The 13,076-nt window shown below is 31.3% G+C and overlaps 1 protein-coding gene and 1 long non-coding RNA gene across 3 annotated transcripts; both read left to right on the top strand.

The window, feature by feature from the left end:
- Nucleotides 1-7,753: 7,753 nt before the first annotated feature.
- LOC115881231 lies at nucleotides 7,754-10,128 on the top strand. Of its 2 annotated transcripts, none has more exons than XR_004050007.1 (3): nucleotides 7,754-7,989; nucleotides 9,350-9,490; nucleotides 9,548-9,998. It is a non-coding gene; the product is annotated as an uncharacterized LOC115881231 (long non-coding RNA). The 2 variants fall into 2 exon arrangements; XR_004050006.1 differs by lacking the exon at nucleotides 7,754-7,989 and adding an exon at nucleotides 10,118-10,128 and having other exon boundaries at nucleotides 8,941-9,490; nucleotides 9,548-9,725.
- A 68-nt stretch (nucleotides 10,129-10,196) lies between these two features.
- LOC115881230 lies at nucleotides 10,197-12,729 on the top strand. The gene is made up of 3 exons (XM_030898646.1): nucleotides 10,197-10,265; nucleotides 10,324-10,763; nucleotides 10,824-12,729. Exon 3 carries the CDS (start codon nucleotides 11,673-11,675, stop codon nucleotides 12,654-12,656), a length of 984 nt encoding a protein of 327 aa, XP_030754506.1. The 5' UTR covers nucleotides 10,197-10,265; nucleotides 10,324-10,763; nucleotides 10,824-11,672; the 3' UTR covers nucleotides 12,657-12,729.
- Nucleotides 12,730-13,076: the final 347 nt, after the last annotated feature.

The following is a 13,076-nucleotide window of genomic DNA, read 5'->3' as shown; positions in this document are numbered from 1 at the left end:
TTATTCTTGATGAACATAATAGACCCCTTATTGCTGTTGATTATTTTATTTTAGCTATTTCATGATCAAATTTTCTTACTGGTTTCTTACCTTTTACCTTTTCATACCCAAAGTAAGTGGCGCCCTTTTACTGTCTTTGACCATTACTATTTGAATACTTAACATCAATTTTAGAATCTTTGCAGCCTATACATTATTACTTTTATTTTATTATTTAACAACATTATTAAGTCACCACAGGTCACAAGCCTTACCTACGAACCCAGCTCTCCTCTAACCCTGAGCAACGGATACCTTTTTCTTTCTGTTTGAGTGATGACAGAAAAAGTCGTCACACAAATAGAAGAATAAAGAATATGACGCCCTGTCACGTGGGGCTTTACTTGGTTTAATTGGCTCGACTTAGTTTAATTGGCTCAATTTAATTTAATTTGCTTCACTTATTTGGTAGACTTTGTAAAATAATTTTTGTTAGGCTCAGATAAATTTTCTATAAGGCAAAGACTATAGTTTTGAAATTTTATTTTCATTATTTCTGTAATTAAATTCTAATAATTTCAGTTCAACAGCAATTTTTTTGTTTTATAAATTCTTGAGGGTGTTTGTTTATCTATTTAAAACCCAGATAAATAACTTAATACGTATTTCTGACTACATTTTTTATTGACGTTTCGATTTTGATTTAAATATACAGGTATGGTTATATTTTGAATATACAGAGTGGACATAATTTCAGTATACAGGGTAGCACTGTTAGTATTTCATAAAATTTTGGAATTTGTTTCGAATACTTGAATCTTTTTTGGTTTTGACATTGAACATATTTTCTTTCTGATAGTTTGCGCCGAATCATAACAGCTTTTTGTTAAAATTAGTAAGTTTTTCTGAATCATTTAGTCTTTAGTATTTCATATAGCTGAATTACAATGGAGAAAGAATCTTTTAAAGTTAATCATTTACGACAAGTAGAATTAGATTACGAACTTCTTATTAGGGGTATTAAAACATCTAAAAATGTTGACAGTAAACGTAAAATTTTGTCAGGTCTTTTAAGTAGAGAAGTAAATAACCCTTTTTGTTTAGTTAATATGGAAGATTATCCTGTTTCTTTTGATCAAGAAATTTCAGAAATTAAAGCAACTTTAGATTCAATTTCCTTGTCAATTTCTGAATTTGAGGGTGGAGTAAATGATTCAATGTTCAAAGTTATAAGATCTCGTCTTGCGCATTTGGCTGGTAGAATCAAGAGAATAATTTTAGATGAAAATCGTGCTGATGCAGAAACTATTCAAACTGATGTTTATACTAGTTGTTATCAACTTGAAGCTGACCTGCTTGTCAAAACTTCAGACATTAATGAAACTTTAAACGTTAGTTCTGTTCCTTCAGGACCAGTTATTAATGTACCGCCTCCTATTGTTACTTATGTTGCTAAACCTTGTCCAGTGTCAGACTGGCCTATTAAATTTAATGGTAATCCTCAAGATTTATTTTCATTTTTAGAAACTGTTACTGAGCTTTCTGAATCACGTAAAGTTAGTGAACAAGATTTATTTTCTTCTGCAGTAGAACTTTTTACTGGTAATGCTTTTATTTGGTATAGAAGTATTAAACAACATGTCGCAGATTGGAAATCTCTTGTAGAAAGATTAAAGAAAGACTTTTTACCACCAGATAATGATGATAATATTTGGTCACAAATTAAATCTTATAAACAGCGAAAAAATGAAAGTATTTTAATTTTTATAGCAACTTTAGAGAATCTTTTTAGTAGATTAAGTAAATGCCCTAGTGAGGTTACTAAAATAAAAATCATTAGACAAAATTTACTTCCTGAATACATTACTCAGTTAGCTTTAGTTGATGTTTTATCTGTGTCTGAACTGTCTAATTTGTGTAGAAAATTAGAAAATGCTAAACATCAGAATGAAAAACATTCTAGAAATTTAAATGTTTCTGAATTAAATACCACTCCTGATTCTAGCTCGTTTGATTCTCGTCGCGTACAGTTTAGTAAAAAATCTAAGAATGTAAATGCTCAGAACAAAAATAAAAATACTACTGCTAGGTCTCCTTGTTCTGCTGTAGCGTCGTCGTCTTCTGACCCTGATATGGTAAATACTTCGAGTATGCCCCGATCTGTAGAAAATTCAGGTAAGGAAACAGCTTCGCGTTTAGTTTGTTGGAATTGTTCTGGTCCGAATCATACGTTTCATGATTGTCGACAGAAACGTAGGGTTTTTTGTTTTAAATGTGGTAATTTAGGGGTTAAATCACCGGCGTGTCCAAAATGTTCAAAAAACTAATCGGACGAACTCGTGTTTCTGGTCATGTAGTTCAAAAAAAATTCAAACCCAGAAATTTATTTTCAGAATCTGATTGGAAAAAGTGGTTATTATGTGTTAAAAATTTTTATAGATCCACCACTACCAATCATAAAGTTTCTCCTCTTTTTTGTCCTAAGGTATCTGATAACAGACCTTATATTTTAGTAGAAATTCTTGGCGTTGAAATTTGTGGTCTTTTAGATTTTGGAAGTACATCTACAGTTATTGGAGCTGCTGGTATTCCTGTTATTGAGAATCTAAATTTGAATATTAGGGAACCAACTCATTTGTCAATTAGTACTGCAGACAATACTGAAAAGAAAATAGTTGGTGTAGTCGATCTACCTTTAGTCGTTGATGGTTCATGTCAAGTTATCAGTGCTATTGTAGTACCTTCATTGCCTCATAGTTTTATTTTTGGTTGTGATTTTATCTTGCGGTTTGATCTTATGGAAGATCTTAAGAAGAATTGGTGGGAAGTCAACTCTAGATCTCAGCCAAAGTTTTCTTCATTTCCCTATAACACTCATGCAGTAAATATGTTGTGTACCCTTGATGATTTAACACCAAATCAGAGAAAACCAGCTGAACTTCTTATTAACTCTTTTGACAGTATTAACAGTGATCATGGTCTTGGTCGTACCGATAAAATTACTATGTCAATTGACACTGGTGATGCCAAACCATTTCGTCAAAAACCTTTTTTAATGTCACCTTATATGTCAAAAATCTTAAATGAGGAATTAAATGATATGCTTAAACTTGGTGTTGTGGAACCTTCTAATAGTCCGTGGTGTTCCCCAGTGCTTTTAGTTAAAAAACCAACTGGTGAATTTCGTTTTTGTTTCGATGGTCGATCTTTAAATCAGGTTACAAAGTATGACTCCTACCCTATGCCAAATATAGATAGAATTTTAAACTCTCTTCGTGGAGCTACGTATATTTCGAGTATAGATTTGCGTAAAAGTTTCTGGCAAATTCCATTATCAGAGGATTCAAAACCAAAAACTGCTTTCAGTATAGTTGGTAGAGGTCAATTTCAATTCACTACGGTGCCATTTGGTTTGTGCAATGCCGCTCAGACACAACAAAGACTTGTTGATGCTATTTTTGGACCACGTTATGAACCACACATTTTTTGCTATTTGGATGATATAATCATATGTTCACCCAGTTTTGAGGAACATACCAAATTGCTTTCTGAAGTTAGAGACAAGTTAAAAGATGCTAACTTAACTATAAATATAAAGAAGTGTGAGTTTTTCAAGAAATCTTTAAAATTTCTTGGATATATTGTTGGCTCTAATTCATTAAGAACTGATCCAGAAAAAATTTCAGCAATGTTAAACTTTCCTCGCCCTACCACGACGACTGAAATTAAACGATTTATAGGTTTGTGTAGTTGGTACCGTCGTTTTATAAGAAATTTTTCGACATTAGTTTCACCCATTAATGATTTGTTAAAAGGTAAAAAGAAAGGTCAAGGAATTCAGTGGAGTCCTGCCGCTGAAGATTCTTTTTTGAAAATTAAACAACTTCTGGTTTCTGCTCCAATTTTGTCCCAGCCGGATTTTTCTAAACCCTTTATTATAGAAACAGATGCATCTAACACCGGTCTTGGTGGAGTTCTTCTACAAAAAATTAATGACGAAGACCGTGTAATTTCTTATGCTAGCAGATCTCTTACTAGATCCGAGCGGAATTATAGTGTAACTGAGCGAGAATGCTTAGCTGTTATTTTTAGTTTGGAAAAATTTCGTCCTTGGATTGATGGCGTACGTTTTACCGTTTGTACAGATCATTACTCTCTTTTGTGGCTTAATAAATTACAGAATCCTACTGGTCGTCTTGCTAGATGGGCTGTCAGACTTAGACAGTTTACTTTTGATTTAGTTCATCGTAAAGGTTCACATAACGTAGTTCCTGATTTTCTTAGTAGAATACCTGGCGATGATTCTCCTTCAGATATTTCAGATAATGATTCCTTTGTATGTCCACAAATTTCTATTTTGAATATAGATTTAGATCATACTGATGCATGGTATGAGACAATGAAGCGAAAGATTTTAGCTTCGCCTAGTTCATTTCCACAGTGGAAAGTTGAAGATGGTTTTCTTTTTAAGTTTATTCCGGTACAGCTACCATTTTCATCAAATCTTCAAGAATGGAAGAAGGTTGTTCCACGTCCTCAACGTCGTAATATTATCGAATCATGTCATAATCCGCCAACTTGTTCGCATTTGGGTTTCTATAAGACTTTATCAAGACTTCAAGAACAATTTTACTGGCCCAAGATGAGAGCCGATGTTCTTAAATTTGTTAGGAGTTGTCGTGTTTGTGGAGCTCAGAAATCTTCAAATACTATGCCGTTAGGTAGGATGGGAAGAGAAAAACAAGTTAATATGCCTTTTCAGACAATCGCTTTAGATCTTATGGGTCCTTTTCCTAGATCAAAAAAGGGTCATAAGTGGCTTTTAGTTGTTGGCGATTGGTTTTCGAAGTATGTTCTTCTGTGTCCGTTACGTTCATCAAAATCTCCGTATGTTGTGAAGTATCTTGAGAGTGAAGTTTTCCTTACTTATGGAGTACCTCAATATATAATTTGTGATAATGGTCCTCAGTTTGTTGCTAAAGAGTTCAGAGATTTAGCAAAGAAATATCAAGTTCAGAAGATCTGGTATAATGCTGTGTATTCTCCTCAATGTAACTTTGTTGAGCGAATGAATAAAACAATAGGAACAGCTATTAGAACTTATGTTAAACAACATACAGATTGGGATGTTCAACTCTCTAATATTCAGTTTGCTTTAAACACTTCTAAACATGAGGTCACAGGTTTTTCTCCTTCGTTTTTAGTTTTCGGTAGGCATATTCCCATCTCTGGTAATTATTATGGTCAAGTTAAGTTCTCTGAAGATTTTGAAATTATGCCTGGCGATCGCAACTCTTACGCTTCAGAACTCAAAAATCTTTATAGTGTCTTTAGCGAAGTCCGTAAGAAACTTCATGCTGCTTACGAAAGAAACTCAAAGTCTTATAATTTGCGTAGACGTGATCTATCTTTTCAGGTTGGTGATTTGGTTTGGAGACGTAATAAGGTCTTATCAAATGCTGGTGTTAACTTTTCAGCCAAGTTAGCCCCTCGTTTTGTTTTATCTTCAGTACGAAAGAAAATTTCGAATTTAGTTTATGTTTTAGTAGACGAGGATGGTAATAACGCAGGCCGCTGGCATATAAAAGATCTTAAACCATACCAAGGTCACATGATTGACGACGATGATACAGGAAATGTCTCTACTACGTCACAGTAATTTAAATAATCTATTATGTCCGATTCCTTTTTAGGGTTTAGTCTAAAGGATACATAGATTATATTTTAGTTTTTTTAGTTTATATTAAAAAGTTATACAACAATTCGCTTATCGTTTTTACGGATTTGTCGCGAATCAGCATAACTATTGTGTTATTTAGTTTTTTTGCGTATATTTTCAGTATAATATAGTATTTCTATTTAGAAATGCGAGCATATAGCAGTATTTTTCTTTTTCCGAGTATTCTACAGATTACCTAATTTTGAGTAAATATTTTGTGGGATGGTAATTCTGTTAATCACTCATATGGTTTTGTGCCATTTGCTCCATTCTATGACATTCAGTTCACAAGAATCTGAAATTTAAGCAATTCTTGTATTTTGAGAACACGACTTCGTGACAAAACGAAAAGTTGTTATGATTCTGATTGCAACCTAATGGTGAGACATAGCTGACCTCATAACTTCGTAAGTTTACTGTGTATTGGGTATGATTGTGATTTTCTTTCCATATTTGCAATAGCGTTTCATAGGCTGGAATCCTATGTTACGGATATTTTGGGTCATTCGTGACAATCTTTTCTCTCTTCCTTTATATGTTTATCTATTGTGATTTCTATTGTTATTTTCCTTTCTTTTTCTCATACAGGTGAGTTACCTTGAATGGTTAACCGGTGAGCACACAGGTTGTGGCGAAGGTAGTTTGTTTTGGTCACGCCAAACTTACCTCTTATAGTGATCCGTAGCATGGCTTTTGTTGAGGTTCTTTTGTTGTTTGTTTTGTTCTCCGCTTCCTTGGGTGTGAGGGGTCGCATGACTGATTACACGCGATTTGTGAATCTTTCGTTGCCTCACACTAGGTGGGTTGAGTACGGACAATCAGCTTGAGGATTTCTTCAGGAACATCTGCGCTTCCATGGGATTCTTTCTTTCTTTCTTTTCCTATCCCATACTTTTAGGTTTAGATTTAGTTTTAGTTTTCATATATAGTTTATATGAATGTTTTTATTTGGATTATATGGTGATTTGACTTTCCCGATTGTGTAATCTCACTGATTTGACATACCGATTGCGACTTACCAATAGTGACTCCTTTATGGACGTGTGATACACGAAGTTATCATCCACCAAATTTTCATTTGAAAAATCCAAAACCCTGTACAAACTTAGTTTAGTTTTCCTATGTGGTGTTTGGGCGAAAGTCCTCTTTGAGGGCCTTTCTTTTTTTTGGAGGGGGGCAGTGTAGCGTTTTATTTTTCTTTTTATAAAATTCCAAATTTTAATATTGCTGGCGCCATCTATTCGCTAGATGTTAAACTTCATTCAGTACAGGTAGCGGTTCCTTTCCATAAAAACAAATTTCATTCAGTATAGACGATAGAGTTCACTTAATTGCCTTTGGTCATATGACCTGTCAATTCGAAGACTTCCGTTTTGCGAAAAGGAGGAATCAATATCCAATCATATATAGTAAAATATCCAAAAGTAAGTATTAGTTCAGAATGACCTGACGAAAATAATTTACAAACCCTCTCTCAACAGACGAGTTTTTTACTGTTCAACACCAATCTATACTTAGTGTATTACAATCTCCTCCTAGGGAAGAAGAAGAATCTAGAACCTGCGAACAAATAATAAAAAGAAAATGAAGAGGAAATTAAGCGACAGTTTTGTGCTATTTGTCAAGACATGGTTGATTGCTACGAAACTTGTGTGCCAAATACATGTTCACACTTTTTTTGCTTAAACTGTATATTAACATGGAATGATGTACATTATGATACAAAAATGACAACTAAATGTCCACTATGTGGTTTACATTATAAATATTTAGTGCAGTTTCGAAAAGATATAATTAGATATTACTTTGTCCAGAGTATAAAAAGGGGATTAAAATAAATGTGACTATAAATATTTGCAGTTTTATTTCACATCATGTAAAAATTCTATTGATTTGACAGATAAATATCATTTAAAAAAAGTTCTAGAGATCCAGAGATCCAATGTTTCCATCAATAAAATATTTCATTTAATTCTAAACACACATTAGAAAACAACAACACAACCAGTTTAATATATTATTATTAAATATAACCACATTTTATCGATATTTCAAATCATTGCTCATCTCTAATATAAAATTTAAAAAAGAAAACCAGTACCGCGAAGACATATAGGTTCAACGATCTCAGGGTCAACCTGTTAGCTTTGGAAGCAGACCTGCCAGACCTGAAAACAGACCAGTTGCTTGGTGTGCTTGCTTGCAAAAGACGTTCAGTCAGTTAAAAACGATTAGTCAGTTAAAGTTAAGATTAGGTTAGAAGTCGTTGAAAGTTAATATCTATAGTTTTGGTAAGTTATAGTTTTACATATTAATCTAATAAAATTAAGACTTTCTATTCAAAAACTTGTCCAGTTCTTAATTATATTTTTACACAAATAATATTCTTCAAAATTTAACTCGTTATTAATATTAAAATAGCATTATAAAAACACCCAGGTAAATAGATTAACAAAAGATAGATAAAAATAGTCAGTAAATCACTATGGACAAATAAACAATACAAAAACACAACTAAACATTAACTACAGTAAAATTAAAATAGACAAACTATACAAACAAACAGATAAACCACAAAACAGACAACAAAGACGCTAAGAAAACTGTCTGTTTAAATAATTTAATTCACATAAATAGTAAAAAAATATAACCAACAAACACTCAACAATAAAAATAAACAAACAACACGGCTAACAAACAGATAAACCACAAAACAGACAACAAACACACTACCAAAACTGACTGTCTAAATTTAATTCATCATGGATACATGAACAGTAACTAGAGTAAAATTAAAAAAATAGACAAACTACACCGCTAACAAACAGATAAACCACAAAACAGACAACAAACACACTACCAAAACTGACTGTCTAAATTTAATTCATCATGGATACATGAACAGTAACTAGAGTAAAATTAAAAAATAGACAAACTATACAAACAAAACTGACTGTCTAAATTTAATTCACCATGGATACATGAACAGTAACTAGAGTAAAATTAAAAAAATAGACAAACTACACCGCTAACAAACAGATAAACCACAAAACAGACAACAAACACACTACCGAAACTGACTGTCTAAATTTAATTCACCATGGATACATGAACAGTAACTAGAGTAAAATTAAAAAAATAGACAAACTACACCAACAAACACAAAGCCACAAAACAGACAACAAACACTCAACAATAAAATGAAGACAAACTACACCAACAAACACAAAGCCTACAAAACAGACAACAAACACACTACCGAAACTGACTGTCTAAATTTAATTCACCATGGATACATGAACAGTAACTAGAGTAAAATTAAAAAAATAGACAAACTACACCAACAAACACAAAGCCACAAAACAGACAACAAACACTCAACAATAAAAATAGACAAACTACACCAACAAACACAAAGCCACAAAACAGACAACAAACACACTAACAAAACAGACTGTCTAAATTTAATTCACCATGGATACATGAACAGTAACTAGAGTAAAATTAAAAAATAGACAAACTACACCAACAAACACAAAACCAACTAAGTGCCCAATATAATATACAATTTCCAAATTTCTTTCATGATTAGGTCATAGATACAACATAATATTTTAATAATATAAGTTAAAACATAGAATTCTTTTGTAGAACTAAAATATCAACATGTTCAATTGTACATCTTGTGTTAAATCTTTTAATCGTAAAGATAATCTATTACGCCATATGAGGACTGCCTGTAGCAAGTCAAGTTTTTTCAACCGATGGTTTGGAAAGTCTGCTGAAAAAAGGGTAAGACTTTTTCTCACTGTTTTACAATGTTAGTCTTATAAATATTTTCTTTTATAGAGAGATTTTTGTAAAAAAATCGGGAATCGCATGACAAAATATCGATTTTCTGCAGAATCGATTTAAATCGAACATCCATAGTCAAGAACCTACTATAAAAGAACTTGCTTTTACCGCAGACTGCAACAATATTTCAAACGTGCAAGGTGTGTTTGACTTTGTTTCCAACTGTTTACAGGTAAATATTTTTTTTAAAATGGATCACAAATTAATTTATTGCAAGTTGTTGCCTTCAAAAACTTTTCAAATCCTCGTGTTATTTTAATCATTAAACTAAAACATTAAGAAAATATCTAAAACCATATTCAAAATTAAAAACTTTAGGTTACGCGCTTCAAAATGTTGTTGAAAATATTACTATTAATGAAGAAAATGCTGCAGGAATAGAACGTTTAAAACAATGTTTCGATACGTTAGTGGATTCATTTGATTAAATATTTACATTTTTTTTTTTTTTCCATTTCTTAATTTAATTAAATTGAAAAAAATATATTTATATTCCTCTTCTTTCCAAATTTTATTCATAACTTTTTTAAATATTCAAATATACAACATAATCTTATATTACAGAATTAAATTGAGAAAGATGTTCACATGTGTACATCTTGTCAAAAATCCTTTGCTCGTAAGAGACAACCTATCTCACCACTTAAAGAATGCGTGCAAGAAGTCTTCTTTTCTAAACCGTTTTTTGGGTAGGTCAGCAGCTGAAGAAAAAGTAAGACATTCCCATTGTATAATTTTATAAACTAACAAAATAAATTTCATTTATAGAGAAAAATATTGTTCAGAATGTAAAGAACATATTTTTACAAAAATTTGTGGGTTGGTCATCTGCATTCAAACAGTCACAAAAACAACTGTAAAACGTTGGAGGAAAAAGGAATTCAAGTAATAAAATCAGCTTTCAAGGAAAGGATAATATCATACAGATTATCTACCGAAGAAAATATTTTAAATGTTAAAAACTATTTTAAAATATTGGAACAAAAGATTCTACGGGTGTTTGACAATCAATTGAAAAAACATACTTGTATTAAAATCAATATAGAACTTTTTGGATATTACTATAATCCAAGTACTGATAATCATGATGTCAAATCGTTCAACACTCCATTTAAAGTAATTTGTAACAGCAGTGCAACAAAGGATTTGATAGAAGAATTTGCAACAATTATTGACAACAAGGCTGATGAATTCGCAGAAAGGGACTCTGGTAAGTGTTATATTTTTAATATAAATGTAACATAATACATTAGTTTTATTTTTGTTTCAGGATGGATTTTACTAAATCTTCTTTTTATGGAAATTAACATCAACAAATTCAATCCTTTGAGAGCATCATCTTTTATTTAACTTCCTCCTAAAATAGTACGACGTCAATAGTACGACGTCAACATAAGAAATAAGGATGACTACTGCTTCGCATGGTCCGTAGTTGCAGCCCTTCATCCTCCAACAGGTGTTGATTTTCAAACATCATCATACCCACACTATTCAACAGTTTTGAACACTACAGGTATTGATTTTCCAATATCATTAAAAGATATTAAAAATTTTGAAAATCAAAACAATATTTCTATCAATGTGTACGGTTTAGAAAAATATTGTAATAAAATTTCTAATAATGAAGAATATGAAAAAATAATTGGTCCTCTACATTTTTCTAGTGATAGAAAAAATATTCATGTTAATTTATTATTAATAAATGATGATGATGAAAATTTTCATTATTGCTACATTTCCGATCTTTCTAAATTAATTTCTAAACAACTTAGTAAACATAATGGAAGAAAATATTTGTGTGAAGGATGTCTTCAATACTTTGACACAGAACAAAAATTACAGTAACATAATAGTTATGATTGTGATCATGTTAGAATTAATTTACCTTCTAAAGAATTATTTAAAGACAAATATGGAAATGTAGCATATGAAAACACATTAAAATATGTTAATTATCGAAAGCAAATGAAAGTTCCTTTTATAGTATATGCAGATTTTGAATGTATTTTAAAACCTTTGAATGAGAATTATGATGTAGAAAATCCAAATAATTCATATACATTAAAAAAATTTAAACATATTCCATACTCTTTTGCGTATTACATCAAATGTTCATTTGATGATAAATATTCTAAGTTTGAAAAATATAGAGGTTTCATGCATAACACGGAAATCAGAGACAAACAATCCTTTTCTATCAAATTTTGATGCAACAAAACCTAATAAATATATAATGTACTATGATGCAACAAATTTATACGGTTTTGCTATGTCCCAATATCTGCCAACAGGTGATTTTGTATGGTTAACCGAAAAAGAAATAAAAAATCTAGATATTTTTTCAATTTCTAGTACATCTAGCAAAGGACATGTTCTAGAGGTTGATCTGGAATATCCTGAAAGTCTCCACGACACTCATAATGATTTTCCTTTTTGCCCTGAAAATTATAAACCACCTAATTCAAAATCTACAAAATTAATACCAAATTTAAACAATAAGTTAAAATATGTAATTCATTACCAATTGTTAAAACAATGTCTACAAAATGGACTTAAGATTTCTAAAATTCATAGAGTAATACAATTTTCACAATCTGCTTGGTTAAAAAAATTTATAGACTTAAATACCACACTACGAAATCAATCGAAAAATGAATTTGATCGCCACACATACAAATTAGCAAACAATAGTATATACGGCAAAACAATGGAAAATGTGGATAGGAGAGTCGATGTAAGACTTGTTACCGAATGGGAAAAAAATAAAAGAACAGATGGAGCTGAAAATTTGTTAGCAAAGCCATATTTCAAGGACTTAACAATTTTCTCAGAAAACTTGGCTATTCAAATGAAAAAAATACTAGTTACTTATAATAAACCAATATACGTTGGATTTTGTATTTTAGACATATCAAAAACTGTCATGTACGATTTTTTTTATAATTTTTTAAAACCTTTGTATAAAGATAATGTGTCTCTTTTGTATACTGATACAGATTCTTTTATTCTGGAAGTGACAACAGAAAATGTTTACCATGATATGCATAGAATATTCATAAATTTGACACTTATTTGCCAAATAATAATCATAATATGCCTATAACACAATCAGTGGTTGGTAAATTTAAGGATAAATATGCTAGTGAACCCATTGTAGCTTTCTATGGTATCGGAAGTAGATAGCAACTTATGTTCGAGCTCAAAATCCTATGCTTTTTCTTATGAAGGACCATTCTGGCCTTTTTGTACCCAAAGTGGTGGGTGTAAAATTCTCTTTGTCTGTCAGTCTGTCTGTCACTACCTGTCTGTCTCAGCTGTCCTATCTACTACCTGTCTGTCTGTCTGTCTGTCTGTCTGTCTGTCTACTCGAAAATGGTTTATTAAAGAAAAGCTAAAGGTATAAGAAAACATGCTACTAAAAAATCAGTTGCATTTTATCCACTATAAAGATGTAGTAGAAAATAATTTTAAAATTTTTGCTCCATGTATGTTTTCGTTCTAGACTACATTCAATATTTACTGA

This window comes from Sitophilus oryzae, unplaced genomic scaffold (assembly GCF_002938485.1).
Source record: "Sitophilus oryzae breed Bouriz unplaced genomic scaffold, Soryzae_2.0 scaffold_1701_pilon_pilon, whole genome shotgun sequence".
Taxonomy (NCBI): Eukaryota; Metazoa; Arthropoda; class Insecta; order Coleoptera; family Curculionidae; genus Sitophilus; species Sitophilus oryzae.
The sequence above is the reverse complement of the archived record's forward strand: the minus strand, read 5'-3'. Positions and strand labels throughout refer to the sequence as shown.

Coding starts and splice junctions, on each gene's coding strand:
- LOC115881230 (XM_030898646.1), top strand. CDS start 11,673: ATGATAAATATTCTAAGTTTGAAAAATATAGAGGTTTCATGCATAACA.